This window comes from Scyliorhinus canicula, chromosome 24 (genome assembly GCF_902713615.1).
Source record: "Scyliorhinus canicula chromosome 24, sScyCan1.1, whole genome shotgun sequence".
NCBI classification, from domain to species: domain Eukaryota; kingdom Metazoa; phylum Chordata; class Chondrichthyes; order Carcharhiniformes; family Scyliorhinidae; genus Scyliorhinus; species Scyliorhinus canicula.
This window is the reverse complement of record NC_052169.1, coordinates 18,113,225-18,140,801: the sequence shown is the minus strand read 5'-3', so window position 1 is coordinate 18,140,801 and position 27,577 is coordinate 18,113,225. Positions and strand designations below refer to the sequence as shown.

The following is a 27,577-nucleotide window of genomic DNA, read 5'->3' as shown; positions in this document are numbered from 1 at the left end:
TACTTTTTTTTGCCTTTATTCTTTATTTTAAAAACCCATCTGGCAATGTCTAGTGCATATACAATTGATGTGCGGAAGTGTATAAGAAAGATGGATGGTGGCCGGCTCGGCCAACTCCATACTGAGGAACCTGCAGTCACCTGGATTTTAGATAAACTTCGATTTTCTTTACTCAAACACGATCCTGGGCTTCAATCAATTCGTAGCTCTATTTCTCCTTTTCTTTTTGCTCTTTTTCTTTCTTCTCACGCTCAGATTTTGCTTCTTCCTCCTCGTGCTTCTTAATCAAAACCTCAACTTCCTTCTGCTTCAGCACCTTGATGCGCGTTTTCCCGTTTTCTCTGGTGAGCGTCGCGATTTCCACTGCAGCACAAAGTCAAACATTTCAGTTCTAAAAGTTATTTCAATTTCAAAGACCCACTCTGAGTTGGAAGAGACTCCATCTATAAGAATAGCGTTGAGCAAATGAAGAAACATCTTCAAATTGCTCCAATTATTTGGTGGATCAATACTTTTTTTTTAAACAGTAGATACATCGGTGGGACAGCAACAAACCAGCATTCGTATCTTTCTAGGGCCTCAAACAGCTGGATACTGCTCTGGAAATGTGAATCTCACTTGGGGAGGACTGTTTGAATGCAACCCTTAAAGGATGACTATTATGGGGATGCAAAACAAGTTTAATTTAGACAGGCAGCAATAACATTAGCATTAAAACAAACATGCAGTTTCAGGATGAGCTGGCATCGTTTAGAATCTCTGCTCAGTTGGAGAGAGAAAGCGTCCCCCAATTGTTCTTCAGGGCAAATAATATTACATCAAAACAGTTGACGAACAGTTCCCTGATCCCTCACTCAAGTTGTAATTACTCTGTGTAATCTGGGCTGTGCAGTTAATCCAACCACGGATAGCAGGTACATGGCAGAGTTTAACCCGGATCATTAGAGACCTGTAACCCAGGATGGATCTTTGCCTCTGCAAGTTGGAGTCAGCCAACTACACCCTCCCACCCCTGTTATTTAAGGAGATGAAGGGGAATATGGGAGTCGTTAATCTTTGGAATTCTCGGCATATTCGGTGTGTGGGACCAGCCGGGGTTGGAAACAGAGGCAGATGTTGTAGCCTTCGCCTCGTTGATCACCCAAAGGCGGATCCTGTTGGGATGGAGATCAACCTGTGCCCTGGCGTGACGGGGGGACCTGCTGGAATTCTTGACGCTTGAGGTGGTCAGATTTGAACTGAGGGGAAAGATGGAGGGGTTTTACAATTCATAGGCGTTATTCATGATTGACTTTCGAGAATTGGATTACATTCAACATTAGGGGGGGGTTGGGGGAGGGGGACTGTGTGTTAACGGTGACTGTGGGTGATTCCTGATTCCTTTTTGTCATTTCCTTATGTTAACATGCGGGCTAATGTTTGGGGGTTTGGTGGAAGGATGGGATCGTTGTTATTGATATTGGGATTTACATTACATTCGTTACTGATTATTGTTTAGTGTAAATTTGGGAGAAAATGTGGAAAAGGAGGAGAATAAAAATATATTTTGTTAAAAAATCTTAGGAATTTTCTTCCCCAGAGAGCAGGGGAAGGTTGACGTGCTGAATATATTGACTGCTGAGCTGGGGAGAATTTTAATCAAGAGAGTTTTGGGGCAGTCAGAAAATTGGAGTCATGACGGTCCTCCCCAGATTTCTGTTTGTCTCTTTCAGTGCCTCCCCATCTTCATCCCTTAGGCCTTTTCCAAGCGGGTGAATAAGATTATTTAGGGCTTTGTGTGGGCGGGTAAAACCCCACGAGTGAAGAAAGTGCTGCTGGAGCGCAGGGGGGGGGGTTGGCTGGCACTGCCAAACTTCTGTAATTACTACTGGGCAGCTAATATAGCCATGATTAGGAAGCGGGTAGTGGGGGAGGGGTCGGCATGGGAGCGGATGGAGGTGGTGATATGTAAAGACACAAGTTTGGGAGCACTGATAACGGCACCTCTTCCGTTCTCGCCGGCCCAATACTCCACAAGTTTGGTGGTGGTGGTGGCTCTGAGAATCTGGGGGCAATGGAGGAGACATAAGAGAGTGGACAGAGCATCGATTTGGACCCCGATTTATAATAACCGTAGGTTTGTACCGGTTAGGCTAGATGGTGGGTTCCGAAGTTGGCAAAGGGCAGGAATTAGAAGGATGGGGGATCTATTTATAGACGGGAGCTTCCCCAGCTTGAAAGCCTTGGAGGATCAATTTAAATTGCCAGCAGGGAATGGGTTTAGGTATCTGCAGGTGCGAGACTTCCTGAGAAAGCAGGTTCTAGCCTCTCCACTGCTGCCGCCACGGGGGATACAGGATAGAGTAGTTTCCAGGGGAAGGTATCGGATATTTACCAGGAGCTTCCGGAGGCGGCGGAAACCCCGGTGGAGGAGCTTAAGGGCAAGTGGGAGGACGAGCTCGGAGGAGAGATAGAGGCGGAACTATGGGCGGGTGCCCTAAGCAGGGTTAATACCTCCTCATCATGTGCTGGGCTTAGCCTGATACAATTCAAGGTAGTCCACCGGGCACACATGACAGTGGCTAGGATGAGCAAGTTTTTCGGGGTAAAGGATAGGTGTGCTGGTGCACGGGAAGCCCAGCAAAACATGTCCACATGTTTTGGGCATGCCCAAACATTAGAGGGTTTTGCTAAGGCAACGTCCACGGTTCTAAAAACACGGGTGGTGCCAAGTCCGGAGGTAGCGATATTTGGAGTGTCGGAAGATCCGGGAGTTCAGGGAGCGAAAGAGGCCGACGTCCTGGCCTTTGCCTCCTGGTAGCCCGGAGACGGATCTTATTAATGTGGAGGGACTCGAAGCCGCCAGAGTGTAGAGACCTGGGTTAGTGACATGGCTGGGTTTCTCAGTCTCGAGAAAATAAGGTTCGTCTTAAGAGGGTCAACGTTAGGGTTCACCCGGAGGTGGCAGCCGTTCCTCGACTCCCCAAGTGAAATTAAAATGTCAGCAGATGCAGTATATTGGGGGGAGGTCCTTGAACATTGGGATGGGAGGGGGAGAAATGTTTATTTTACTATGTTGATGTCATTGTTTATGTTACAAATATCTCAATAAAAATTTTTTTTAAAAAGAAAGAAAATTGGAGTTAAGACCACAATCAGATCGGCCCCGATCTGAGTGAATGGCGGAGCGGGCTCGACGGGCCGAATGGCCTGTTCCTGCTCCTGTTTCTTTTGCTTACGTTATGTTCTTAGGTTAAAGACATGCTCTTCTCCAAACTAGAAACACGGGAATCTATGACATTCACCTTAGAGAGACAAGGCCCCTCTTTAATACGAAAGACTGCACCTTAAGCAGTGCAGCACTCCCTCAGTACTACAATCAGCCCAAAGTGTGTACTCGACACACGACAGGGACTGAACCAGGAACTACTCGATTTCTTACACCACATGGAGGTTAAGAGTAGAGGTTAGCATAAGATTTATAAAATAAATTGCACTTTAATGTAACGAATATAATGAGGCTTGGATATTAAGAAGTTAAGTATGATCATTGATGATATTTGTGAATATGATCATTAAATTGTAACTTATGAGCCAAAACAAAACCTGGATAGAAACTTACAACACTCAATTCGTTACCTTTTTCAGCCGATAGTTTGCTAACGTCCATGGTCTTATTCAGCACTTTAACTGCTAATGCAAGAGCCGACTGCAAAGTCATGTCACCTTCCTTGAAATCTTGCTTCAGCATAGATACTGCAGCCTGTAATGTTTCATTAACAAAGAAATTCAATTTTACTGGCTTCAAGTTATCAGCAATCTCATCATCCTGGCCCAATCCTTGAAGCACGGCGTTTACGCACTGGAGCAAAGTAAACGTTCCAGTCAGCAATTGCATTTATTTAACACCCTCCACAGCCATCAGGCACTTTACGGGCAATTAACTATTTTTGAACTATAGTCACGTTGTAATGCAGGAAACTCAGCAGCCAATTCCCACAGACCGCAAAGTGATATTAACCAGATCATTTGCTTTGTTGCGATGTGACTGAGGCAAACATTGAGCAGGACACTGGGCAGTAATATACACCCTCTTCTCCAAAATAGAGACATTGGAATCTTTGATGTTCACCGCAGAGAACAGGAGAGGCCTCTCTTTGATGTCCCGTGTGAAAGACTGCACCTCAAGCAGTGCGGCACTCCCTCGGCACTGCAGTTCGCCTAGATTTTGTCTCTGGAGTGGGACTTGAACCCACAATCATCCAATTTCCAAGGCGAAAGTGCTACCCACTGAGCTGTAGCTGACACTTTAAAAGTCTGGTGAGTCCTGGGCTTGTATGAGCCAGGAGATGATGCTTTTTATTGGGAAGATTCTCCTGTTTAACTCTGTTCTTGCAGTGTGCCATGGGATATTTTAATACATTAAAGGAGTTATAAAACGATATGCTGTTGCTGATAATGTGCCACAGTTCTCCATGTTTAACTCTGATCAATCCTGTTTGAAAGATATCCCCCTCCCGGTTAACTATGGTGGTGACAGAAGCAGATCGGCATCTCCCCGACTTCTGCAAAAGCTCAAACTTCCAGAAATGGAAGTCAACTTCTGACTGTGGAGCCCAAAGCTTCAGTCACCCAGAGATGGTACCTTCCAGCAGTGGTTATCAGATAGTTAGCAAGAGTTGTAAACTTAACTGGTCCCCTCGCCTATCCCAGGGCAGAGGCCAGTTTGCATTTGTGGATAACCTGTTAACAGAGAGAAACGTCCCAGGCAACATGGAGCAGATGAGGGTTGTGGATCCATGGAGGGTGTGAAGGAGTTCTCTTTTTATTCCCGCAAGTTCACAAGGTCTATACCCATATCGACTTCTTTGTACTGGGGAAATCAGTGCTTCCAAGGCTAGTATGAGTGGAATACTCCGCGATCATAATCTCCTACCACGCTCCACACTACATGGATGTGGGGTTGGAGATGGGCCCTGCCCAACGACCCCCATGAAGACGGGACACGATCCTCCTCGCCGACAAGGTCTTCTGCCAGAAAACATCACAGGCCATTGACCAGTATATTACTAACAACCGGGACGTTCTGGGAGGCGCTGAGGCCCATGATCAGAGGAGAGATTATCGCCTACAAGGCAAACAAGGAAGAGAGGGCAACTAGGCAACAACTGATCGACTCCATTCTGGAGGTGGACAGAAAATACTCTAAGACCCCCGACTGTAATGCTTCTGGCGGAGAGGAAAAAGCTACATATGGACTTTAATCTGCTGCCCACCAGGAGAGCAGTGCACCAACTCCGCCAGACACGGGGCCTTCTACAAATACTGAGACAAGGTTTGCCGCCTGCTGATCCATACTGATCTACACCAGATAGAATCATAGAATTTACAGTGCAGAAGGAGGCCATTCAGCCCATCGAGCCGACACCCTTGGAAAAAGCACCCTACCCAAGGCCTTCTTTAACTCAGTTGACAAAATTATTATGGTGTTTGCATGGCGGGTGAAGAACCCAAGGATTCCCAAAAAGGTCCTACAAAGAAAATGTAACATGGGAGCCTGGCCCTCCCAAACCTCCAATACTACCACTGGGTGACCACAGCAGAAAGAGTGACGGGATGGGTGAAAGAACCGGAATTGGAATGGATAAGGATGGAGTGGAGTTCTGGTACAAGGACGATCCTCCGAGCCCTCCCACGATAACACTCCCAAACCCGGTAACAAGCCCAGTGGTGGTAGCCACACTCCCAACCTGGAATCAGATGAGGCAGCACTTCGGCCTAACCGAAATGTCCACTACGGCCCCCATCTGCGGCAATCACAGGTTCGCGCCAGTCATGCTAGATGCCATCTTTGAAAGATGAAGACAAGATGGGGATGCTGACTGTGGGGACTTCTGCACAGAAGACAGACGTGATCTTAGAGGAACTGACAGGAAAACTACCGAATGGGAATGAACTGCGGCATCTACAGGTACAGAATTTCTTCCGCAAGGAGACGACAGCATATCCACGCACCCCGAGACAATGTTAGAGGAACTACAGGATGCGGGCAATCTGGGAGGGGGGGGGGGGGGGGGGGGGGGAACTGCGGGGACCTGTATGGACGTCTATTAGAAAGGGCACTCTCCTCACGGGAAAAATCACGGGAAAAGTGGGAGGAAGAACTAGGGATAGAAATAGGGTGGGGGCTCTGGAGCGAAGCACTAAACAGGGCCGACTCCACCTCCACTTGCGCAAGGCTAATCCTCATGCAACTGAAAGTGGAGCACAGAGCACAGCTCGCCAGAACCCGAATGGGCAGGTTCCTCCTGGGGGTGGAAGACAAACGTGACCGGTGCCAGGGAGGCCGGGCAAACCACACCCACATGTCCTGGGCATGCCCCTGACTTGTCGGGTTCTGGACAGCCTTCTTTGAAGCAATGTCCCACGGTTGTGAGGGTGAGGGTGGAGCCAAGCCTGAAGGCAGCCGCCTTCGGGATATTGGACAAGCCAGGACTATTTATGGGGTAGGGGGCTGACACCCTTGTTTCTGCTTCCCGAAGGTTAGGAAGATGTGCTACTGAGATACACCATTTATTGAATAGGGGAACCCACAGATGGCTCTTTTCGCATCTTTTTGTATTGCTGCATTGGCTTAACCAACCAAAGAACCAAAATTGCAAATGCGTTATGCTGTTAAAGAGAATTTGCTGATTACATCTCCCAGTTAACTTGCAGCACATCTTGCAGTGCTGGTGGGGAGAGAAACAGAGATAATGCTTCAGGTTTGGACTGAAATAACTTTGTTTATCTCTGCACAGATACTGCCAGAGCTGCTGAGTTTTTGCAGCATTTCCTGTTTTAGTTCAGGTCCCCAGCAGTATTTTACTTCTGCACTGCAGGAAAAGCCAATTGTCAACTCTCGAATGTCCTTGAGCCTCATTCACAATCTCCTCAAACCCAATGTCCTCATCCAGAATAAATCATTTAAATCTCAAGTTCACAGTGCTAGAACCAGCCTGAAGTCTTGCATTCCAGTGCAAACAGCTCAGTTTGCAAATGTTCACTATAAATTAATCCTCCCAGGCTTTGGGTTAGAAATATTAGCACATCATACCTCAGTAAAAGATCAAACCGACGTGTTAGCACATCTCTTTACAATGTCACGATAGCTCTTTAGTTAAGGTACTTACAGCGCTGTTATTCCCGATACATGTGGCTTTCCACCCTCCGTAGTTTCCGCTGGGGTCACTCTGATACAATTGGTAGCCATAGTGCTTATCCCATCCCATGTAGAGAAGTGAAACACCAAAAGGACGCTTGCCTGTAAGCATTAGAGATCGCCATAAGGTTGTTAGAGTGCTTAAAGAGCTTTTTTTTTAAACCTTCATTTCGTCAGCAACTTATCGGGTCTCTCAAATTTCTCAACGAACTTCACGTCCGGCAAATTATGCGATTGGGGAAATAAACCTGACGGCCATCTTTCACAACATCAGACAGAGAGGGGAAGGAAAAAGATCCCGGGGCGATAGATATAGGACAGATGTCAGAGGTAGATTCTTTACTCAGAGAGTAGTAAGGGCGTGGAATGCCCTGCCTGCAACAGTAGTGAACTCGCCAACACTAAACGCATTCAAATGGTCATCGGATAGACATATGGACGATAAGGGAATAGTGTAGATGGGCTTTAGAGGGGTTTCACAGGTCGGCGCAACATCGAAGGCCGAACATCTGCGCTCTAATGTTCTATGCTACCGAGTTCCAATGGGATTAAATGGTAATCGGCAGTCTGCTGCCTGTCACTAGGTCCCCTGAGTCTTTAAGACAAAGAGCCTGCCTCCAAGAGCTGCTGGCCAATTAGAGACCAGTAGCATGTGTGCTGAGCAGGGGTAGGATGTTGTGACGGGCAGAAGTCTTTTGACAGGACGACCCTCTGTGGGGCTCCGGGTACTCGAATGGGAACCCCCCCCCCAAGTGCACAGGGAGGAGGCCCCAGGGTATACCTGGCAACCATCCCACGTGGCGTACAGACCCCATAACAGCAAGAGGGACGAGGCCTTTAAGTGACTCTTGACCACATAAGAGCCTTACTAGGGCAGCCTCATCTTAATCAGGGCATGGTGTTGGAGTGAGTAAGAAAGACAACAAGCTCTTCCATTTTCCCTCTAATCCTTTCCATCCACATGCGGAATGAATTTTATTATCCAGGTAATTTGCGGATTTGCGCCTCAACAGAAACAAATAAACACATAACCTGCAATATATTTTTTAAAGCTATCATACCACCCCAACCATTGGCACAGTAAAATGTTAATCCACAAATCACCAGAATTAATTAATTCAGTTTTGAATGCACCATGGTAACATTTAAACTCATGGGTTTAAATTCAGGACCTTAGTCACTACACCATCATACACCAGAGACAGTCGTTAGATTTTACATTGCAGCTTGGATTTTCGTCATTTGACACGATAAAAGTTGAATTGATGGTGACGACTCAAGACAAGCTAAGATTCAATTTGATAAGCTAAAAATAGAAAGAGCCTTTTAAACCGATAGAAAATGTGGAAAAGGCAACTTTTATTTTTTTCAGCTCATTGAGTGTTTTCTTTACTTAAACAGCAAGAAAACCAGCTCAGTCATTTCTTCACACCCAGAAACATAATCAGGCAGAGTTAAAGTGGCTCTGTGAATTTGGAGAGGTCGACTCTTGTGAAGGTCAGAGAGACAAGTGTCCCAGTAAATTAAATGAATATTGAATGAGGAAATTGCGTGTTGTGATGGAGAATGACTGTTTGAGATTTTTTTTTTGCACAATCTACTGAATTTACTCCACCTACAGTTTTTCTGGATCAATGAATTATAGATTTCATAAATGATTAATGAAAAGTACTAAACCAAATGAACATTATTAAAGTAACTGTGTCTCACGATGTATCCAGAATTGAATTGGGGACATGCAGCATTTGGAAGCGGCATACTTTAATTTGTCCGAAGAGATAATTTCACAAGAACCTTTGGATTTTTAAAAAACAGAATAGAATTATCTTATTGTCACAAGTGGGCTTGCATTAACACAGCAATTAAGCTACTGTGAAAATCCCCTAGTCGCCACATTCTGGCACCTGTTCAGGTACACGGAGCGAGAATTCAGAATGTCCAATTCACCTAACAAGCACGTATTTCGGGACTTGTGGGAGGAAACTGGAGCACACAGAGGAAACTCACGCAGACACGGAGAGAACGTGCGGACTCCGCATAGATAGTGGCCCAAGTCGGGAATCGAACCTGGGACCCTGGCGCTGTGAAGCAACAGTGCTAAGCACTGTGATGGTGCTATTATTTGGGCTAGCAATGCAAAACTTTTCACAAACTCCTTATGAATGCCCTGTGTCGCATATCTTTGGAATTAATTTTCCTTTAATAATTCTACAAAACCGATGGATCATAGAATCATAGAATTTACAGTGCAGAAGGAGGCCATTCGGCCCATTAAGTCTGCACCAGCTCCTGGAAAGAGCACACCACACCTCCACCCTATCCCCGTAAACCAGTAACCCCACCTAACCTAAGGGCAATTTATCATGGCCAATCCACCTAACCTGCAAATCTTTGGACTGTGGGAGGAAACCGGAGCACCCGGAGGAAACCCATGCAGACTCCACAGATAGTGACCCAAGGCTTTACCCAGAGAGTAGTGGGGGCATGGAATGCACTACCTGTGGAAGTAGTTGAGTCAGAAACATTAGGGACCTTCAAGAGGCTTTTGGATAGGTACATGGATTGTGGTAGAATAATGGAGTGTAGATTAATTTGTTCTTAAGGGCAGCACAGTAGCATTGTGGATAACACAATTGCTTCACAGCTCCAGGGTCCCAGGTTCGATTCCCCGCTGGGTCACTGTCTGTGCGGAGTCTGCACATCCTCCCTGTGTGTGCGTGGGTTTCCTCCGGGTGCTCCGGTTTCCTCCCACAGTCCAAAGATGTGCAGGTTAGGTGGATTGGCCATGATAAATTGCCCTTAGTGTCCAAAATTGCCCTGGGTGTTGGGTGGGGTTACTGGGTTGTTATGGGGATAGGGTGGAGGTGTGGGCTTGGGTAGGGTGCGCTTTCCAAGAGCCGGTGCAGACTCGATGGGACAAGTGGCCTCCTCTGCACTGTAAATTCTATGATAATCTATGATTAATCTAGGACAAAGGTTCGGCACAACATCGTGGGCCGAAGGGTCTGTTCTGTGCTGTATTTTTCTATGTTCTGAGGCGGGAATCAAACCTGGGACCCTGCAGCTGTGAAGCAGCCGTGCTAACCACTGTGCTAATGTGCCGCCCCCTTACTAGGATGGAGGGACTCGGAGCCCCCGAAGTCGGGGCTGTGGGTTAGCGACATGGCGAGGTTTCTCAGAATCGAGAAAATTAAATTCGCCTCGAGGGGTCTGTTGCAGGGATTTGCTTGGAGGTGGCAGTCGTTCATTGACTTCTTTGAGAAAAATTAAGCTGTTAGCAGGGGGGATGGGGGGAGGGAAAGGGAGGCACGGGAGAGACGAGTGAGGACAGGCGAACCATCGGAGGTGGGCTGGGGAAGGTGGCACTGTTTATCTAAGCCATGTTGGCTGGGGTCTGTGCTGTGGGGGGGGAGGGGGGGGGGTTGTTGGTTATATTGCTGTGTTTTTGTTTGTATTAAAATTTGATGTTTAAAATTATAATTGCCTCAATAAAATATTTTCTAAAAAAAAAATAATTCTACAAAACCAGCTGCAGTAGAATGTCAGCATTAACAGGCCCAAAAATGCTCTTATTGTTTAATAACCAACTCTTTTCGCCTTCCCTCCAGACTCACCACTTCCCTCCTCCTCACCACTTCCCTCTCCCAAACACTCACTGTGAACAAGGGCTCAGAAGGGGAGTTCAAGAGGAAGGAAGCAGCCAAAGGAGTGAAAGGAGTTTCAACTGGGCTGCAGGAAAGACAGGTGCTGAGATAGTTTTGGACTCCAGGAGCCGTTACTTCCACCTGATCTTGAATTATTTGCTCACGTGGCAGAAAACCTCATTTAATCATCTGGATTTGTTCAGCTGTAACAATGTAACTGTGTGGTGCTTGATCTTATTGTGCAAGTGCACAGTTTCGAGGGAATACTGCTGTCCACCTCTTGCCTTCCCTCCAGATTCTATGTCCCCCATCCCGCCTCCCAGTCCGACTCCAGGGATGGAATTACATTCTGCACAATATTTCCACAATGTGTCGCCACAACACTTCAAAGAATAATTCATATTAGTCAGGCCAGATGTTTTTATAACAGACCAAACAGAATTATTCACAAATAACTCACTGAGTATTGCTGAAAAAAAGAGACATGCTGAAGTTTTTCACTTTACTCGTCAGGACAAATGCAAGAATACCAAATTTCAAAGGGAACAACAATTTATACTGCAAGAGAAAGAGTTGGCAAACAAACTCTGATTGGCTGTGACATTGCCTTGGAGAATGCACCAGGGAAGATTCCCCCCCTCCCCAAACTCTTAAAGGCAAGTCGACTCTGATTGGCCGAGGAGCTGTCTTTGGAAACGCACCAGGGAGCGGTTGACCCTGCCTAAGGCAGAACAGTGACGGATAGTTCATCTGAGTCACATAGCATCCTGCAACTAGTTTATGAATGATGTAACAAGTTAATTGGGGCTGTTTAGCTCACAGGGCTAATCGCTGGCTTTGAAAGCAGACCAAGGCAAGCCCGCAGCACGGTTCGATTCCCGTAACAGCCTCCCCGAACAGGCGCCGGAATGTGGCGACTAGGGGCTTTTCACAGTAACTTCATTTGAAGCCTACTCGTGACAATAAGCGATTTTCATTTTTCATTGAGTCATTTCATTATCTTTTCTTTTGAAAGTTTGCCAATAAAACAATAAATTTTTTGGATCTGTAGTAGCGAATGGGTTCATTGGACGTCCCCAGATATAACATAGCCGTCCCACCAATGAAGCTGTGACTTGCGTCCATCTCTGTTGCACCCAGGTGAAAACCACAAGTTAGAGCTAGACTGTTCCGAGGCGGTGTCTGGAAACACTCCTTCGCAGAAAGAGGAGTCGAAATGTGGAACCCCTTCCCCCGCCTCCCCCAAATAACTGTTCAGGCTAGGTCAACTGAAAGTTTTAAAACTGTAACTGATTGTTAGGTAAGGCTATTAAGGATTACAGAACTAAAGTGGGTAAGGCGGAGCTAAAATACAGATCAGACATAATTGTAATAAGTATGAAGTTTGTAAGATTATGTTGTGGGGGGTGTCTCTTTAACTAACGGTAAAATAGAGGAATGAAGAGGGTTGAAACGAAAGAGAAAATGCTGGAAAATCTCAGCAGGTCTGGCAGCATGTGTAGGGAGAGAAGAGTCAAAGAGTCATCGGACTCGAAACGTTAGCTCTTTTCTCTCCCTATAGATGCTGCCAGACTTGCTGAGATTTTCCAGCATTTTCCCTTTTGGTTCAGATTCCAGCATCCGTAGCAATTTGCTTTGATCCAATGAAGAGGGATGTGTGTTTATTCTGCCCTAAAGCAAATATGGGCGAGTGAATATTCACACCTTTAAACGATGACCAGGACAGCTATGGGAGAGTGCTAGTCTCCAAGTCTCACAAGGAAGAGTCGGTTTGTCAGGTTTTGTAAATGGTTGTAACGTAAATGGTCTATTTAATTTCAGGATGGAATAGAGATGGGAGATAGCAGATAGTTGATCAGAATTTCTACCTGGATATGAAACCCGTGAGATTCACGTTGTCATGGAGATGTCATGCAACTTTAAGTGTGATGGTCACATTAGCACGCACGCATTTACTTTAAAACACCCCTCATTCTGCCTCACCTCCAAACTGCGTGTAAGCCTGCTTGATATCACACAGTGTTGTGACCAACTGCTCACATGGGATCGGCTCCTGGTACTGAAGGAGATACCTGTAAATATAAAAGGATACCATGATTGCAATCTGGACACTTGAAGGGAGATTTCTACTCTACATTATTTAGTTTAAGTGCGTAGAAAGAACACGCTAATCCTCCTGCAGTAAAGTGCACGCGATGGAAATGTCCCCCAATGTTTTTAAAAGTATTAATTGAGAAGTTCTTTCTTAAATGGAAAGACAATTTTGCATGCTTGATGTAGAACTATTAAAGCACAGGTCCAATGTGATGTATTCTCATCCCCAGGACCTTGACACCAGTTCAGGTCACACTATAAAGAATGGTTTCTCCTTGCCTGTGCTTGGTACACCAAATTGAAGCTCTTTTGTTCATTTGTTTTCAGGGATCTGGGAATTGTTGGCAAAGTTGGCATTTATCACCCATCACCATTCACCCAAGTCGGCGGTGAGCCACCTTCTTGAACCAGTGCAGCTCAGATGGTGAACATGGTCCCACAATGTTCAGGAAATGAAAATGAAATGAGAATCGCTTATTGTCACAAGTAGGTTTCAAATGAAGTTACTGTGAAAAGCCCCTAGTCGCCACATTCCGGCGCCTGTTCGAGGAGGCTGGTACGGGAAGTACCAAGGAGGGAGTTCCAAGATTTTGACACAGTGATGCTAAATCGATGGTGATGTATTTCCAAGTCTGAGGTAGGGGCAGCTAGCATAGCAGTTAGGTTATTGCTCCAGTGATCCGGAGACACAAGTTCAAACCCACCACAGCAGCTTGGGGAATTTACATTCAGTCCATTAAATATATCTGAAATAAAAGCTAGTTTCAATAGTGGTGAACACGAAACAGCCAGAATGCTGTAAAAATCTACCTAGCGCACCACATCCTTTAGGGAAGGAAATGTGCTGTCCCTGCCCAGTCTGATCTGTGAATTAACTCCATAACCACAGCAATGTGGGCGGCACAGTGGTTAGCACTGCTGCCTCACAGCACCAGGTTTGATTCCGGCCTTGGGTGACTGTGTGGAGTTGGGACGCTTTCCCAGTTTCTGCCTGTTAAAGATGTGCAGGTTAGCTGAATTGGCCAGTATCAATGTGTGGGGTTACAGGAGTGGTGGTGGTGGTGCGGGGGCCCTAGGTAGAGTACTCTTTCGGAGGGTCGGTGCAGACTCAATGGGTCAAATGGCCTCCTTCTGCACTGTTGGGATTCTATGGAATGTGGCTGATTCTCAACTACCCTCAGAAATGACCTAGCAAGCCACCAGGCTGCATAAGAATGGCAATAAATACTGACCTTGCCAACCAATCCTACATCCCATGAATGACTAGAAAGTCAGGATGGTGTGGGACCTGGATATGACAGTGTTCCCATGCATTAGGTGCCCTTATCATTCTGGGTGGTGGAAGTGTAGGTGTGGGACGTGCTGACGAAACCTTGCTGACTTGTTGCAGGGAGTCCTGTGAATAGTGGACACTGCAGCCATCGTACACGGCCTCATGGCACTAATTGTCTGTACTATATCCACTAAGGAGCCAATAACTTGCAGCTTTACTTAAAAGGTGAAGGTGTTGGCTGTGAATGCTCCACCTGTGCAATAGGCATTGTTATAAAGTTGGTGTTAAGGTATATTGCTACGGTCAAGTAGCTGCTCTACTCTCACCGGACCACGTGCTGTATTGCTAGAGGATTACTTCCTGTCACCATTTGGTACCCGGATCCCCAACACCATCCACCTGTAGCTGGAGCAGTATCAACAGTCACTAGAAGAGGAATGAGGGATTGCAGATGCTTCAACTGAGACAGTGTTGTGATTTTTAAAAAACTGACGGGAGGTATTCTTGAGCAGCGAGATGTCCATTACGGGTGTGACGTGCTGAGAGGAGCTGTTTGGCATTGAACAATTAGAATGATCTGAAATGAACTGCTGTAAATGAAATTAGAATGTGGTCGGAAGATTATTTCAGAGGACCCGGTTCATTCAAAACTAATGGTTTATCTTACCTCTGGGCAATCAATCGCAGCTCATTTGTAAGAACATTGGCATCTGACGTTATTCCTGCGACGCTACAAGCCATATCACTGGGAGACAGATTTTACAGAAAATAGTAGTCAATTTATATATCTTTACATGAGGCTTTTGGTATTACTGTTTAACGAACATTTATATATACACACACACACAAGTAAAACTACCAGTATCGAATTAACAATATAGAATATTCCATTGTTAATGGTAATCTTGTTAAAACTAACTCTGTAAATTATTTAAACAAAACACAAAAGTTATGCAAAGAGATGACAACTACAGGCTCCAACCGTAGACATCTAACTCCCTCTCGTGGCTGCTTGTTGCACAGAACAATAGGAAGGAAGGACATTCATTCAATTGATCACGCATGATCTGAGCTTCGAATCCCTTTCCTTCCCGATTTCCCTCCTTAATGATCTCCCATTTTAAGATTACGCCCCCTTATTGCAGATTCCCCCACTCCTCAATCTTCTAAACTCAGAGGCGTACAAGCCAAGCTTACCTAATTTGAAAGTTATATTGGTAATGTTAACGCGGGTTGATTTGCCCAATAGATTAGTTATGTATCTGAGTTTACACTTACTCATTTAGTTTATATATTTTTTCAGAAAAGAAAACTTCATCCAGTAGCTTGTGTATGTTGCGTCTCTCTGCAGCCAACAGAACACCGTCATTTGCTAAGATCCCCAGGCAGGTCCCGGCGTGGCCAATGGCCTCCATAGCATATTCCACCTGATAGAGCCGCCCTGTCATTTCATGAAAAAGAAGTTTGTCTTTGAATGAAACACACAGTTGAAGAGCAATGATACAAGGGTAAAGTCGCCATAGTCCCAGATGACCAGAGGCTGCTTTCCCCTTTGAAGGGGGGGAGCTGACTGGTGGTGATTTAACCCGAGGATCACCACACCTCAGGCGAAGGGCATTTTTGAGAAGGCGGGGCCTTCATGAATATTATTCAATGATTATTATTCAATGAAACAAAACGGGCCATTAAAACAGTCAGACCCTTCATTTTATAGAAGGCCGAAGCTCAGAGAACCTCACCTTCTGGCGAGAATATGGTCGTCCGCGAATCATATCTTCGAGACTGCAAAGGCAAACAAAATAGGAATTAGTATTACACATTACATTTTATTATATTTCAAACTCTAGCACGGTAGCATAGTGGTTAGCACAATTGCCTCACAGCTCCAGGGTCCCAGATTCGATTCCGGCTTGGGTCACTGTCTGTGCGGAGTCTGCACATCCTCCCTGTGTGTGCGTGGGTTTCCTCCGGGTGCTCGTTTCCTCCCACAGTCCAAAGATGTGCAGGCTAGGTGGATTGGCCATGATAAATTGCCCTTAGTGTCCAAAATTGCCCTTAGTTTTGGGTGGGGTTACTGGGTTATGGGGATAGGGTGGAGGTGTTGACCTTGGGTAGGGTGCTCTTTCCAAGAGCAGGTGCAGACTCGATGGGCTGAATGGCCTCCATCTGCACTGTAAATTCTATGAAAAAACTCCTCTCTCCATTGTGGGAATCATTTTCTCCTCTTCCTTGAGGGTTCTGCACCAATGTTGAGGCTCCTACTCCCAGGTCACATTCCGTTGAGGAATCACCTTCCTCCAACGTAGGAAAGAGGGATGATTACATCAGGATATAGGTGATGGGCGACATGGGATGTAAGGAACAACAGCCAAAAACCCACATCACAAAACAGAATGGTGTTGGGTTTAATATGCAAGAAATAAATTTGAGCAATATCGGGACCAAATTCTGGAACATGCATCATTGTACAATTAGCAGCTTTGCGAAAATCTTAATTTGATTATTATACCTCAGCTTCCACTAACTGCTTGAACTACACTGGAGAGACAGTGGTGTAGTGGTGATGTTATGGGACTAGAAATCCAGAAGCTTAGGCTAATGCTTTGAGGGCACGGGTTCAAATCCCACCGCAGCGTTATTCAAATTCAATTACTAATTCTGGCATTGAATGCTAGTCTCAGTATTCATAGAATCATAGAATTCATACAGTGCAGAAAATGGGGAAATTCGGCCCATCAAGTCTGCACCTGTACTCCGGAAGAGTACCCCACCCAGGCCCACTCCCGCACCCTATCCCCGTAACCCCACCTAACCGTTGGACACTAAAGGGCAATTTTGGCATGGTCAATCCACCTAACCTGCATATCTTTGGACTGTGGGAGGAAATCGGAGCACCCGGAGGAAACCCACACAGACATGGGGAGAACATGCAGACTCCACACAGTCACCTATGGCCAGGATCTAACCCGGGACCCTGGCGCTGTGCTAGCCACCATACTGCCCCTTTGTGACCATCAATTGTTGCAATTTCCCCAGGAATTCTGCCATCTTTACCTGATCTGGCTGACATGCGTCTCGGAGCTGCCCTGCGAAATGGCCTAGCAAGCCACTCAGTTTTGGGGCAATTAGGGATGAGCATTAAATACTAGCCTTGCCAGTGATGCACACAACCCATGAAAGAATTAGCAAAACACAACTAGTTTGAATACAGTACATCCGCACTCCTGTTAAAAGTCAAACTTACATCTACGTGCAATTAAAATCTCAATTACTTACCATTATGTTCTCAGTTTAGATCAAAAGTCTGGGAACAGAAAAAGGAAATCAGTTAACATGTGTGATACTCTGCTGAAACAAGACTGACGGTGTCTGTACCCAATATCTTCTTAATGCTGACAACAGAGGAAACCTTTCATGAAGCATTCAAATAGCTCGGGACCAGAAGGTGAACACCGATGATGGTGGCCATTTGGCCCATTTATTTGCTCATATCCATAAACGTAGAGCCAAGTAACATATCAGAGTTCAGAGTAGAACCAGCATCAACATGTGCATCTCACTCAATGTGATGTTTAACTCAAAGCTGCTGGACTGTTGCAAAACTATGAACCAACATTTGATGCACGCTTATTATTTTTTAACTTTTAACTCATTCCTTTATCAGCCAAAATACAGTCACACACACACTGAAACGTTGCTAATTTACAACTACCACACAAAGCCTCACAAAGGTTCTCTAACTAAAAACCAGTGACGCTGCCGATCGCTACTCCAGCAAAATTCGTTGCCATGCAATCAGAGAGGCGAAGACCACAACATCGGCCTTCCTCCTCTCCATCAGCTCCGGCTTCTCTGAAACGCCAAATATCGCCACCACAGGTTCCGGGTCTATCACCTCCTCCACTACCCTGGCTAAGACCGTGAACACTCCCCCCCCCCCCCCCCCCCCCAGAATGTTCCCAATTTTTCGCAACCCCAAAACATGTGCGCATGATTCGCTGGCCCCGCCCACACCTCTCACACACATCATCTGCTACCCCCTGAAAGAACCCACCCATTCTCGCCCGAGTCATGTGCACCCTGTGCACCGCCTTAAACTGTGTCAGGCTCATCCTTGCACAAGAGGTCCCGCTTATCCTTCACAGCGCCTCACTCCACAATTGATCTTCCCTCCCAACTCCGCTTCCAATTTCTCCTTGATCTTCACCACCCGCTCACCTCCCTCAGCCACTTGTATATATCCCCAACTCTTCGCTCTCATTCCACATCCGGAAGCAGCAGTTGCTCCAGCAGGGTGTATCCCGGCAACCAAGGGAATCCCCTCCAGACCTTTCGTGCAAAGTCCCTGCAGATACCTGAACTCACTCCCCCTCAGCAGCTCTACCCTCTCCCTTAGCTCATCCAAAGAACAAAGAAAAGTAGCACAGGAACAGGCACTTCAAGCCTGTGCCGACCATGCTGCCCGACTAAACTACAATCTTCTACACTTCCTGGGTCCGTATCCCTCTGTTCCCATCCTATTCATGTATTTGTCAAGATGCCCCTTAAATGTCACTATCGTCCCTGCTTCCACCACCTCCTCCGGCAGCGAGTTCCAGGCACCCACTACCCTCTGTGTAAAAAACCTGCCTCGTTCATCTACTCTATACCTTGCCCCCCTCGCACCTTAAACCTATGCCCCCTAGTAATTGACCCCTCTACCCTGGGGAAAAGCCTCTTACTATCCACTCTGTCTATGCCCCTCATAATTTTGTAGACCTCTATCAGGTCGTCCCTCAACCTCCGTCGTTCCAGTGAGAACAAACTGAGTTTATTCAACCGCTTCTCATAGCTAATGCCCTCCATACCAGGCAACATTCTGGTAAATCTCTTCTGCACCCTCTCTAAAGCTTCCACATACTTCTGGTAGTGTGGTGACCAGAATTGAACACTATACTCCAAGTGTGGCCTAACTAAGGTTCCATACAGCTGCAACATGACATGCCAATTCTTATACTCAATGCCCTGGCCAATGAAGGCAAGCATGACTTCTTGACTACCTTCTCCACCTGTGTTGCCCCTTTCAGTGGCCTGTGGACCTGTACACCTAGATCTCTCTGACTTTCAATACTCTTGAGGGTTCTACTATTCACTGTATATTCCCTTCCTGCATTAGACCTTCCAAAATGCATTACCTCACATTTGTCCAGATTAAACTCCATCTGCCATCTCTCCGCCCAAGTCTCCAAACGAGCTAAATCCTGCTGTATCCTCTGACAGTCCTCATCGCTATCCGTAATTCCACCAACCTTTGTGTCGTCTGCAAACTTACTAATCAGACCAGTTACATTTTCCTCCAAATCATTTATATATACTACGAACAGCAAAGGTCCCAGCACTGATCCCTGCGGAACACCACTACTCACATCCCTCCAATTAGAAAAGCATCCTTCCATTGCTACTCTCTGCCTTCTATGACCTAGCCAGTTCTGTATCCACCTTACCAGCTCACCCCTGATCCCGTGTGACTTTACCTTTTGTACCAGTCTACCATGAGGGACCTTGTCAAAGGCCTTACTGAAGTCCATATAGACAACATCCACTGCCCTACCTGCATCAATCATCTTTGTGACCTCTTCAAAAAACTCTATTAAGTCAGTGAGATACGACCTCCCCGTCACAAAACCATGCTGCCTCTCACTAATACATCCATTTGCTTCCAAATGGGAGTAGATCCTGTCTCGAAGAATTCTCTCCAGTAATTTCCCTACCACTGACAAAAGGCTCACCGGCCTGTAGTTCCCTGTATTATCCTTGCTACCCTTCTTAAACAAAGGAACAACATTGGTTATTCTCCAGTCCTCCGGGACATCACCTGAAGAGTGAGGATCCAAAGATTTCTGTCAATCCCTCAGCAATTTCCTCTCTAGCCTCCTTCAGTATTCTGGGGTAGATCCCATCAGGCCCTGGGGACTTATCTACCTTAATATTTTTCAAGACGCCCAACACCTCGTCTTTTTGGATCTCAATGTGACCCAGGCTATCTACACACCCTTCTCCAGACTCAATATCCACCAATTCCTTCTCTTTGGTGAAGACAGATGCAAAGTATTCATTTAGTACCTCGCCCATTTCCTCTGGCTCCACACATAGATTCCCTTGCCTATCCTTCAGTGGGCCAACCCTTTCCCTGGCTACCCTCTTGCTTTTTATGTACGTGTAAAAAGCCTTGGGATATTCCTTAACTCTATTTGCCAATGACTTTTCATGACCCCTTCTAGCCCTCCTGACTCCTTGCTTAAGTTCCTTCCTACTTTCCTTATATTCCACACAGGCTTTGGCTGTTCCCAGCCTTCTAGCCCTGACAAATGCCTCCTTTTTCTTTTTGACGAGGTCTACAATATCTCTCGTTATCCAAGATTCCTGAAATTTGCCCTATTTATCTTTCTTCCTCACAGGAACATGCCGGCCCTGAATTCCTTTCCACTGACACTTGAAAGCCTTCCACATATCAGATGTTGATTTACCCTCAAACATCCGCCCCCAATCTAGGTTCTTCAGTTCCCGTCTAATATTGTTATGATTAGCCGTCCCCCAATTTAGCACATTCACCCTAGGACCACTCTTATCCTTGTCCACCAGCACTTTAAAACTTACTGAATTGTGGTCACTGTTCCCGAAATGCTCCTCTACTGAAACTTCTACCACCTGGCCGGGCTCATTCCCCAATACCAGGTCCAGTACAGCCCCTTCCCTAGTTGGACTGTCTACATATTGTTTTAAGAAGCCCTCCTGGATGCTCCTTACAAACTCTGCCCCGTCTATGCCCCTAGCACTAAGTGAGTCCCAGTCAATATTGGGGAAGTTGAAGTCTCCCATCACAACAACCCTGTTGTTTTTACTCTTTTCCAAAATGTGTCTACCTATCTGCTCCTCTATCTCCTGCTGGCTGTTTGGAGGCCTGTAGTAAACCCCCAACATTGTGACTGCACCCTTATTATTCCTGATCTCTATCCATATAGCCTCACTGGCTTCTGAGGTGTCCTCCCGTAGTATAGCTGTGATATTCTCCCTAACCAGTAGCGCAACTCTGCCACCCCTTTTACATCCCCCTCTATCCTGCCTGAAACATCTAAACCCTGGAACGTTTAGCTGCCGATCCTGTCCTTCCCTCAACCAGGTCTCTGTAATGGCAACAACATCATAGTTCCAAGTACTAATCCAAGCTCTAAGTTTATCTGCCTTACCCGTAATAGTTCCTGCATTAAAACATATGCACTTCAGGCCACCAGATCCGCTGTGTTCAGCAACATCTCCCCGTCTGCTCTGCCTCAGAGCCATAGTGGCCCTATTCCCTAGTTCTCCCTCAATGCTTTCACCTTCTGACCTATTGCTCCGGTGCCCACCCCCCTGCCATACTAGTTTAAACCCTACCGTGTGACACTAGCAAACGTCGTAGCCAGGATATTTATGCCTCTCCAGTTTAGATGCAACCCGTCCATCTTATACAGGTCACACCTGCCCCAGACTGGCAAACCCTTCGTCCAAATACAAATACCTCACCTTGACTGGCCCCGCTTCCCTCCATCTCCTGTATACACTATCCACATAACCCCCCCCCGGCTCAAACCCATGATTCTCGCACAGCAGCATTGTCTCTCTTTGGCTTGACGGCAGCGTCCTGTTAGTGGTGAATACCACTCGTGTTGTTAGTGCATAGTAGCAACATGAAACAGCTAGCTTTACCTGTTGCTCAAATCTTTAAGATGCCTTTCCTTTCCAGTGTAATCGGAGGTGGACTGGCCAGGTTTCTGGGCCAAAAGTGACGGCCTCCGTTTGTGAGTTTGAGCAATATACAGTGCAAAATTATCCAATCATAATAGTCATTATCCCATAGGATGCCTTCGATATGCCTTATTTCAGCATCAAGCCTGCATGGGGAGCAAATGGCTAGGACCCTATTTACAAGGTTGCCAATAGACCAATCTTCTAACGGGTGGAACTGTAAGAATCCCAAAGTATTATTATTGCCCAGTGATGTTAGGCATTTAGCATTCTTCTAAAAATCTAAACCTTCAGGAACAGGACTTTTCCAACTACAATTTTCAGCAGTGTTTAATTGTAATCTTTATTGTCACAAGTAGGCTTACATTAACACTGCAATTAAGTTACTGTGAAAAGCCCCTAGTCGCCACATTCTGGCACCTGTTCGGGTACACAGAGGGAGAATTCAGAATGTCCAATTCACCTAACAAGCATATCTTTCGGGACTTGTGGGAGGAAACCGGAGCACCCGGAGGAAACCCACGCAGACACGGGGAGAATGTGCGGACTCCGCAGATCGTGACCCAAGCCAGAATCGGACCTGGGACACTGCTACTGTGAAGCAACAGTGCTGACTACTGTGCTACTATGCCACTCATTAGTTTAAACAACCAATCAGTGAGATGCCCATCACAAAATGGTCCAAATGTCTTGGAAACTAGAGCATCACTTAATCACATAACAGCTAAAACACAGATGGTGTTCTGATCTAATAAAGTATTAGAATGTATGGGTGTTTAATACTGTTTGTTAAAAAAGGTATTTAGTCATTTGAATTTTGGAAAATGTTGGCAAATACAGACCTCAGTCAATTTCCACATCGTTTTTCATGCCTATTGGATTTTTAAACTTATATTTAGACTATTTTAGACAATGATTCAAAAGTAATCACACTATCTTACCAATGAGCCCTTTCATATGTCATAAACTGGGCCAGATTTTGATGTTTGAGACCTTAAAGTTGGATGTCTGCAAGTCGCATAGTAATTCCTAATGAGAATAACCTAAGCTATCTTACAATGCCGACTGTTAGATCCAGTCCCATCCACAATCACCTCCAGGTTCACAACATGTCCTTCCTTCAGTCACTGTCCTGTACAAACAGCACCAGAGGGTTTACTTACATAGTGCTGCTCCCAGTCCCCTCGGAATGTACTGCCCTCCTCTCGAGGATGGCCTAATTAATCTCAGGTTCTACACACAGAGCAAGATAGGAACATAAGTCGGAGCAGGAGTAAAACATATGGCCCTTTAATCAAGCTCTGCCATTCAATATGGTCATGGCCGATCCTCGGGTTCAATTCCACTTTCTCCCCGCACCCTTAGATTCAGAAACCCCAATAAACTGTCTATTGAAGCCTTGGATTTTCAATGAGGGAGCATCCACAGGCCTCTGTGGTAGAGAATCCTAAAGATCCACAGCCCGTTGAGTGAACAAATTTCTCATCTCAGTCCGAAAGTATAGCATTCTACCCATTAGAAATATAACCAGGAACCCACCTGCCCCCACAGAAGATCTCACTGCATTAGCTGTTGAGGGGCAGGGAAGCTACAGTCACAATTTATCCCTCACCCGTTGCTGTACGTCGGACATTGTGTTATTCTATATTACAACTGAGCTTCACAAATTACCTCATTATCTGTAAAGTGTTCTGTCTGGAGGCCACACATAATTCTCACCACTGTTATGAAGGTAGTGGCATTTGGCCTAATGCAGGCAGGTGCAGAGAGCAGCGCGAGGATTGGGTTAGATTTTAGGGCTCTTTCTGTTCATCGACAGCAACTGGGTGGCTGGGGAGCATCCTGGGACACTGGGTCCCTCAGGAATCGAGGAGAAATTTTGTTGGAAGACAGAATAACGGGTCCGAGGATCGGGGCAGAGTTTTGGGAAATTGAGGATGGGTTGCGTGACTTGTGACAAGGGGGGTGGGTGGAAGTTTGCCATATTATCCCAGGGAGGCTGTGTTCGAGTTTACAGGTGAAAAAGAAAGTTGCTTTCCCCGCCCATAGAAGCTGCATTCCAAACAATGAGCCCACTGCAGTTGTGCAAACCATGATGGCAACAAGAGGAAGATCACGGGGATGGGTTGGAGCTGCAGTATAATAGGGTTTGCACCCAAAAATGATTCAACCTTTTCTCCATCACATTTGGAGCCTTCAGTGGGAGACGCTCCCAGTCTCTGAGCTGTGAGGATTTACTGGAGATTCTGAACACAGTTGGAGTCTTACACTCGAGGAATGCCACCTGCTTCTGGGGGCTATTCGACCTCCTGGAGTGACTGCAAGCGATTTACAAGTTCTGCCCCGCTATATTTTGCCCAATCCAGTCCTAAAAAAATTCTACAATGGAGACAGCGTTAACATTGAGTCCAGTATGACTGCTTTAGAACCAGACCTGAAGAGTCTGATTAGACTCGAAACGTTAACTGTTTCCCTTTACATAGATTTGTGTTTTTATTTCAAGTCATCTGTAGTATTTGGCTTTTGTTATTATACTTATGATGCCACCTAACCCTCTGTAAAGACCACAATGAACTGTAGGACAGCAGTGGATAGTCTCGCCTCATCATCCTTACTAACTGTGGTACACATCCTGGATAGAATCTATGATTTGATGACATTCCACACAGCTTCCCCATGAGAGCTTGTTTCCTGGTTTCAGAAGTGCCATACAAACTGCTGAAAGATAATGCAAGCATCAGGCAAACTCCTTCCCATCTCGCTGAACTGTCCGACACATTCCTCACAATGTTTATCTATCCTGGACCATTTTGATTGCACTAATGGATCTAATATTCACAACGCAATGACAAGAACTACTGCCGTCAGTGAGATAATTCAGGCTTGTTTTGAGTAAATTGGGACCACAGCTGCACTGTCTCAGAACCAGATTCTTACTCCCACGACTCAGAAGCACTCTCTTGAAACAATTCGTCTCTCGAGTTCTTTATTGATCAACCACCATTTCCTTCTCCCCATACCTGTTGGGAAGTCATTTTTAAATTTATTAATGGGATGCGGGCATCACTGGCTGGGCCAGCATTTACTACCCATCCCTAATTGCCCTTGAGTAGGTGGTGGTGAGCCGCCTTCTTGAACCGCTGCAGTCCATGTGGTGTAGGTACACCCAATGCTACTACGGAGGGAATTCCAGGATGTTGTCCCAGCGACAGTGAAGGGACAGCCGATATATTTCCATGTCAGGATGGGGTGTAGCTTGGAGGGGAACCTCCAGGTGGTGGTGTTCTCAGGTATCTGCTGCCCATACCTTCGAGACAGTGGTGGCTGTGGGTTTGGAAGCTGCTGCCTAATGGGCCTCAGCGAGTTTCTGCAGTGTACCTTGTAGATGAAACACACGGCTGCTACTGTGCGTAGGTGATGTAGGGAGTGAATGTTTGTGAAAGGGCGGCACGCTAGCATAGTTGTTAGCACTATGGCTTCACAGCACCAGGGTCCCAGGTTCAATTCCCAGCTTGGGTTACTGCCTGTGCGGAGTCTGTGCGGGTTTCCTCCCACAAGTCCCGAAAGACGTGCGATTAGCTGAATTGGACATTCTGAATTCTCCCTCTGTGTACCCAAACAGGCGCTGGAATGTGGCGACTTGAGGATTTTCACAGTAACTTCATTGCAGTGTTAATGTAAGCTTATTTGTGACAATAAAGATAATTATTACTACTAATCAAGCCGGCTACTTTGTCCTGATAGTGTCGAGTTTCTTGAGTGTTGTTGGAGCTGCACTCATCCAGGAGGAGCTTTGTGGGAGTCAGGAGGGGAGTTACTTGCTGCAGGATTCTTTGGCTTTGATCTGTTCTTGTAGTCACAGTATTTAAATAGCTCATCCAACTCAATTTCTGGTCAATGGTAACTTCGAGGATGTTAATAGTAGGAGTTTCAAGAATGGTAATGCCATTGTGTGTCCGGGGAAATGATTAGGTCCTCTCTTGTTGGAGATAGTCACTGTTTGGCACTGTGTGTGGCACGAATGTTACTTGCAATACCATGTAGGTAATACAGGTGTGGTATCCAGTTCCTGCTGAGCTAGTTCCGAAGTACCAAGTTGGCATAACATCCTCTCAAGACCAAAAGGATAGAATCACTGATTTGTTGGAGGCGACTGGATTTAGCATCCTGTGGGACAAGTCCAGGCAAACCCACCTCCCGGTGAATGACTTTACCCGACGGGAAAATTATTTAAGATCATGTGTGTGCTAACTATGAGACCCATGTCAGATCTAGAACATAGAACAGTACAGCACAGAACAGGCCCTTCAGCCCTCGATGTTGTGCCGAACATTGTCCGAAACCAAGATCAAGCTATCCCACTCCATGTCATTCTGGTGTGCTCCATGTGCCTATCCAATAACCGCTTGAAAGTTCCAAAAGTGTCCGACTCCACTATCACAGCAGGCAGTCCATTCCTGAGTAAAGAACCTACCTCGGCCATCCCTCCTATATCTCCAACCCTGAACCTTATAGTTATGCCCCCTTGTAACAGCTACATCCACCCGAGGAAATAGTCTCTGAAGGTCCACTCTATCTATCCCCCTAACTGAGCCCATCAGCCTCATAAAGTTGCATCAATGACATGATGGAGACAGAAACTGAGCACGAGCAGGTTGGGCGATGCTCAAAATTGCCCTCAGTGTCCAAAAAGGGGTTTACTGGGATAGGTGTGGACTTCAGTAGGGTGCCCTTTCCAAGGGCTGGTGTAGACTCTATGGGCCGAATGGCCTCATTCTGCACTGTCATTCTGATTCGGAGAGGCCCCCAGGAGCCGGAGCCGGAGCTGGGCCTCTCCTCTCCCCCCCGGAACCGGAGCTGGGCCTCTCCCCCCCTGAGCCGGAGCTGGGCCTCTCCTCTCCCCCCCGGAGCCGGAGCTGGAGCTGGGCCTCTCCCCCCCCCCGGAGCCGGAACCGGGCCTCTCCCCCCCGGAGCCAGGCCCCTCCACCGGAGCCGGGCCTCTCCACCGGGCTCTGCAGCCGAGGCCGCGCCGGCACAAACCGAAAGCGAAACCGCCCGGCAGACTCACGGTGACTCGGGGATTTCCTCCCTCCCCCAGGCCGGCAGGGGCCCCAGGCCCGGCTCCCGGGGAGATGGGCTCTGCCTCCCGGGCCTCCGCCGCCCCGCTTCTCTCCCCCCCATTGCGGTCTCTCACCTCCCGCTCCGGCTCCACCGCTGCCGACCGACCCCAACCAGCCGACGAGACGCTGACTGAGGCCAAGAGCGGCGACTCTCCGGGAACCTGAGCGGCAGCGGCAGCGCCACCCGGCGCCTGGGAGGACGCAGCACTTCAACCGGTAAAGCAGACAAAACCCCAGAGACTGTGAGTAATCAGAAATCAACACAAAAAACCTGAAATAAACACAGGAAAATTCTGAAATAAAAACAGAAAAATTCTGAAATAAAAACAGAAAAATTCTGAAATAAAAACAGAAAAACCTGAAGTAAAACAGAAAAATTCTGAAATAAAAACAGAAAAACCTGAAATAAAACTGAAAAATTCTGAAATAAAAACAAAAATCTGAAATAAACACAAAAAATCTGAAATAAAACAGAAAAATTCTGAAATAAAAACAGAAAAAC

General features: G+C 46.4%; 1 protein-coding gene across 1 annotated transcript; it reads right to left on the bottom strand.

Annotated features, from left to right (window-relative positions):
* Positions 1–27,273, bottom strand: psma4 (proteasome 20S subunit alpha 4). The gene is made up of 9 exons (XM_038784285.1): positions 27,150–27,273; positions 17,468–17,495; positions 15,931–15,973; positions 15,470–15,632; positions 14,859–14,936; positions 12,808–12,896; positions 7,152–7,282; positions 3,619–3,742; positions 1–363 (listed from the first exon to the last, which is right to left on the bottom strand). The coding sequence occupies exons 2-9, from the start codon at positions 17,468–17,470 to the stop codon at positions 209–211; spliced, it is 786 nt and encodes a 261-aa protein (XP_038640213.1). The 5' UTR covers positions 17,471–17,495; positions 27,150–27,273; the 3' UTR covers positions 1–208.
* Positions 27,274–27,577: the final 304 nt, after the last annotated feature.

Bases quoted from the DNA above. Each gene is read 5' to 3' on its own strand.
- psma4 (XM_038784285.1), bottom strand. The intron at 14,937-15,469 runs GTAAGTGTAAAC...TCTGTCTCCCAG, and splicing joins AAAATATATAAACTAAATGA to TGATATGGCTTGTAGCGTCG. The intron at 364-3,618 runs GTAACGAATTGA...TTTGTGCTGCAG, and splicing joins CAAACTATCGGCTGAAAAAG to TGGAAATCGCGACGCTCACC.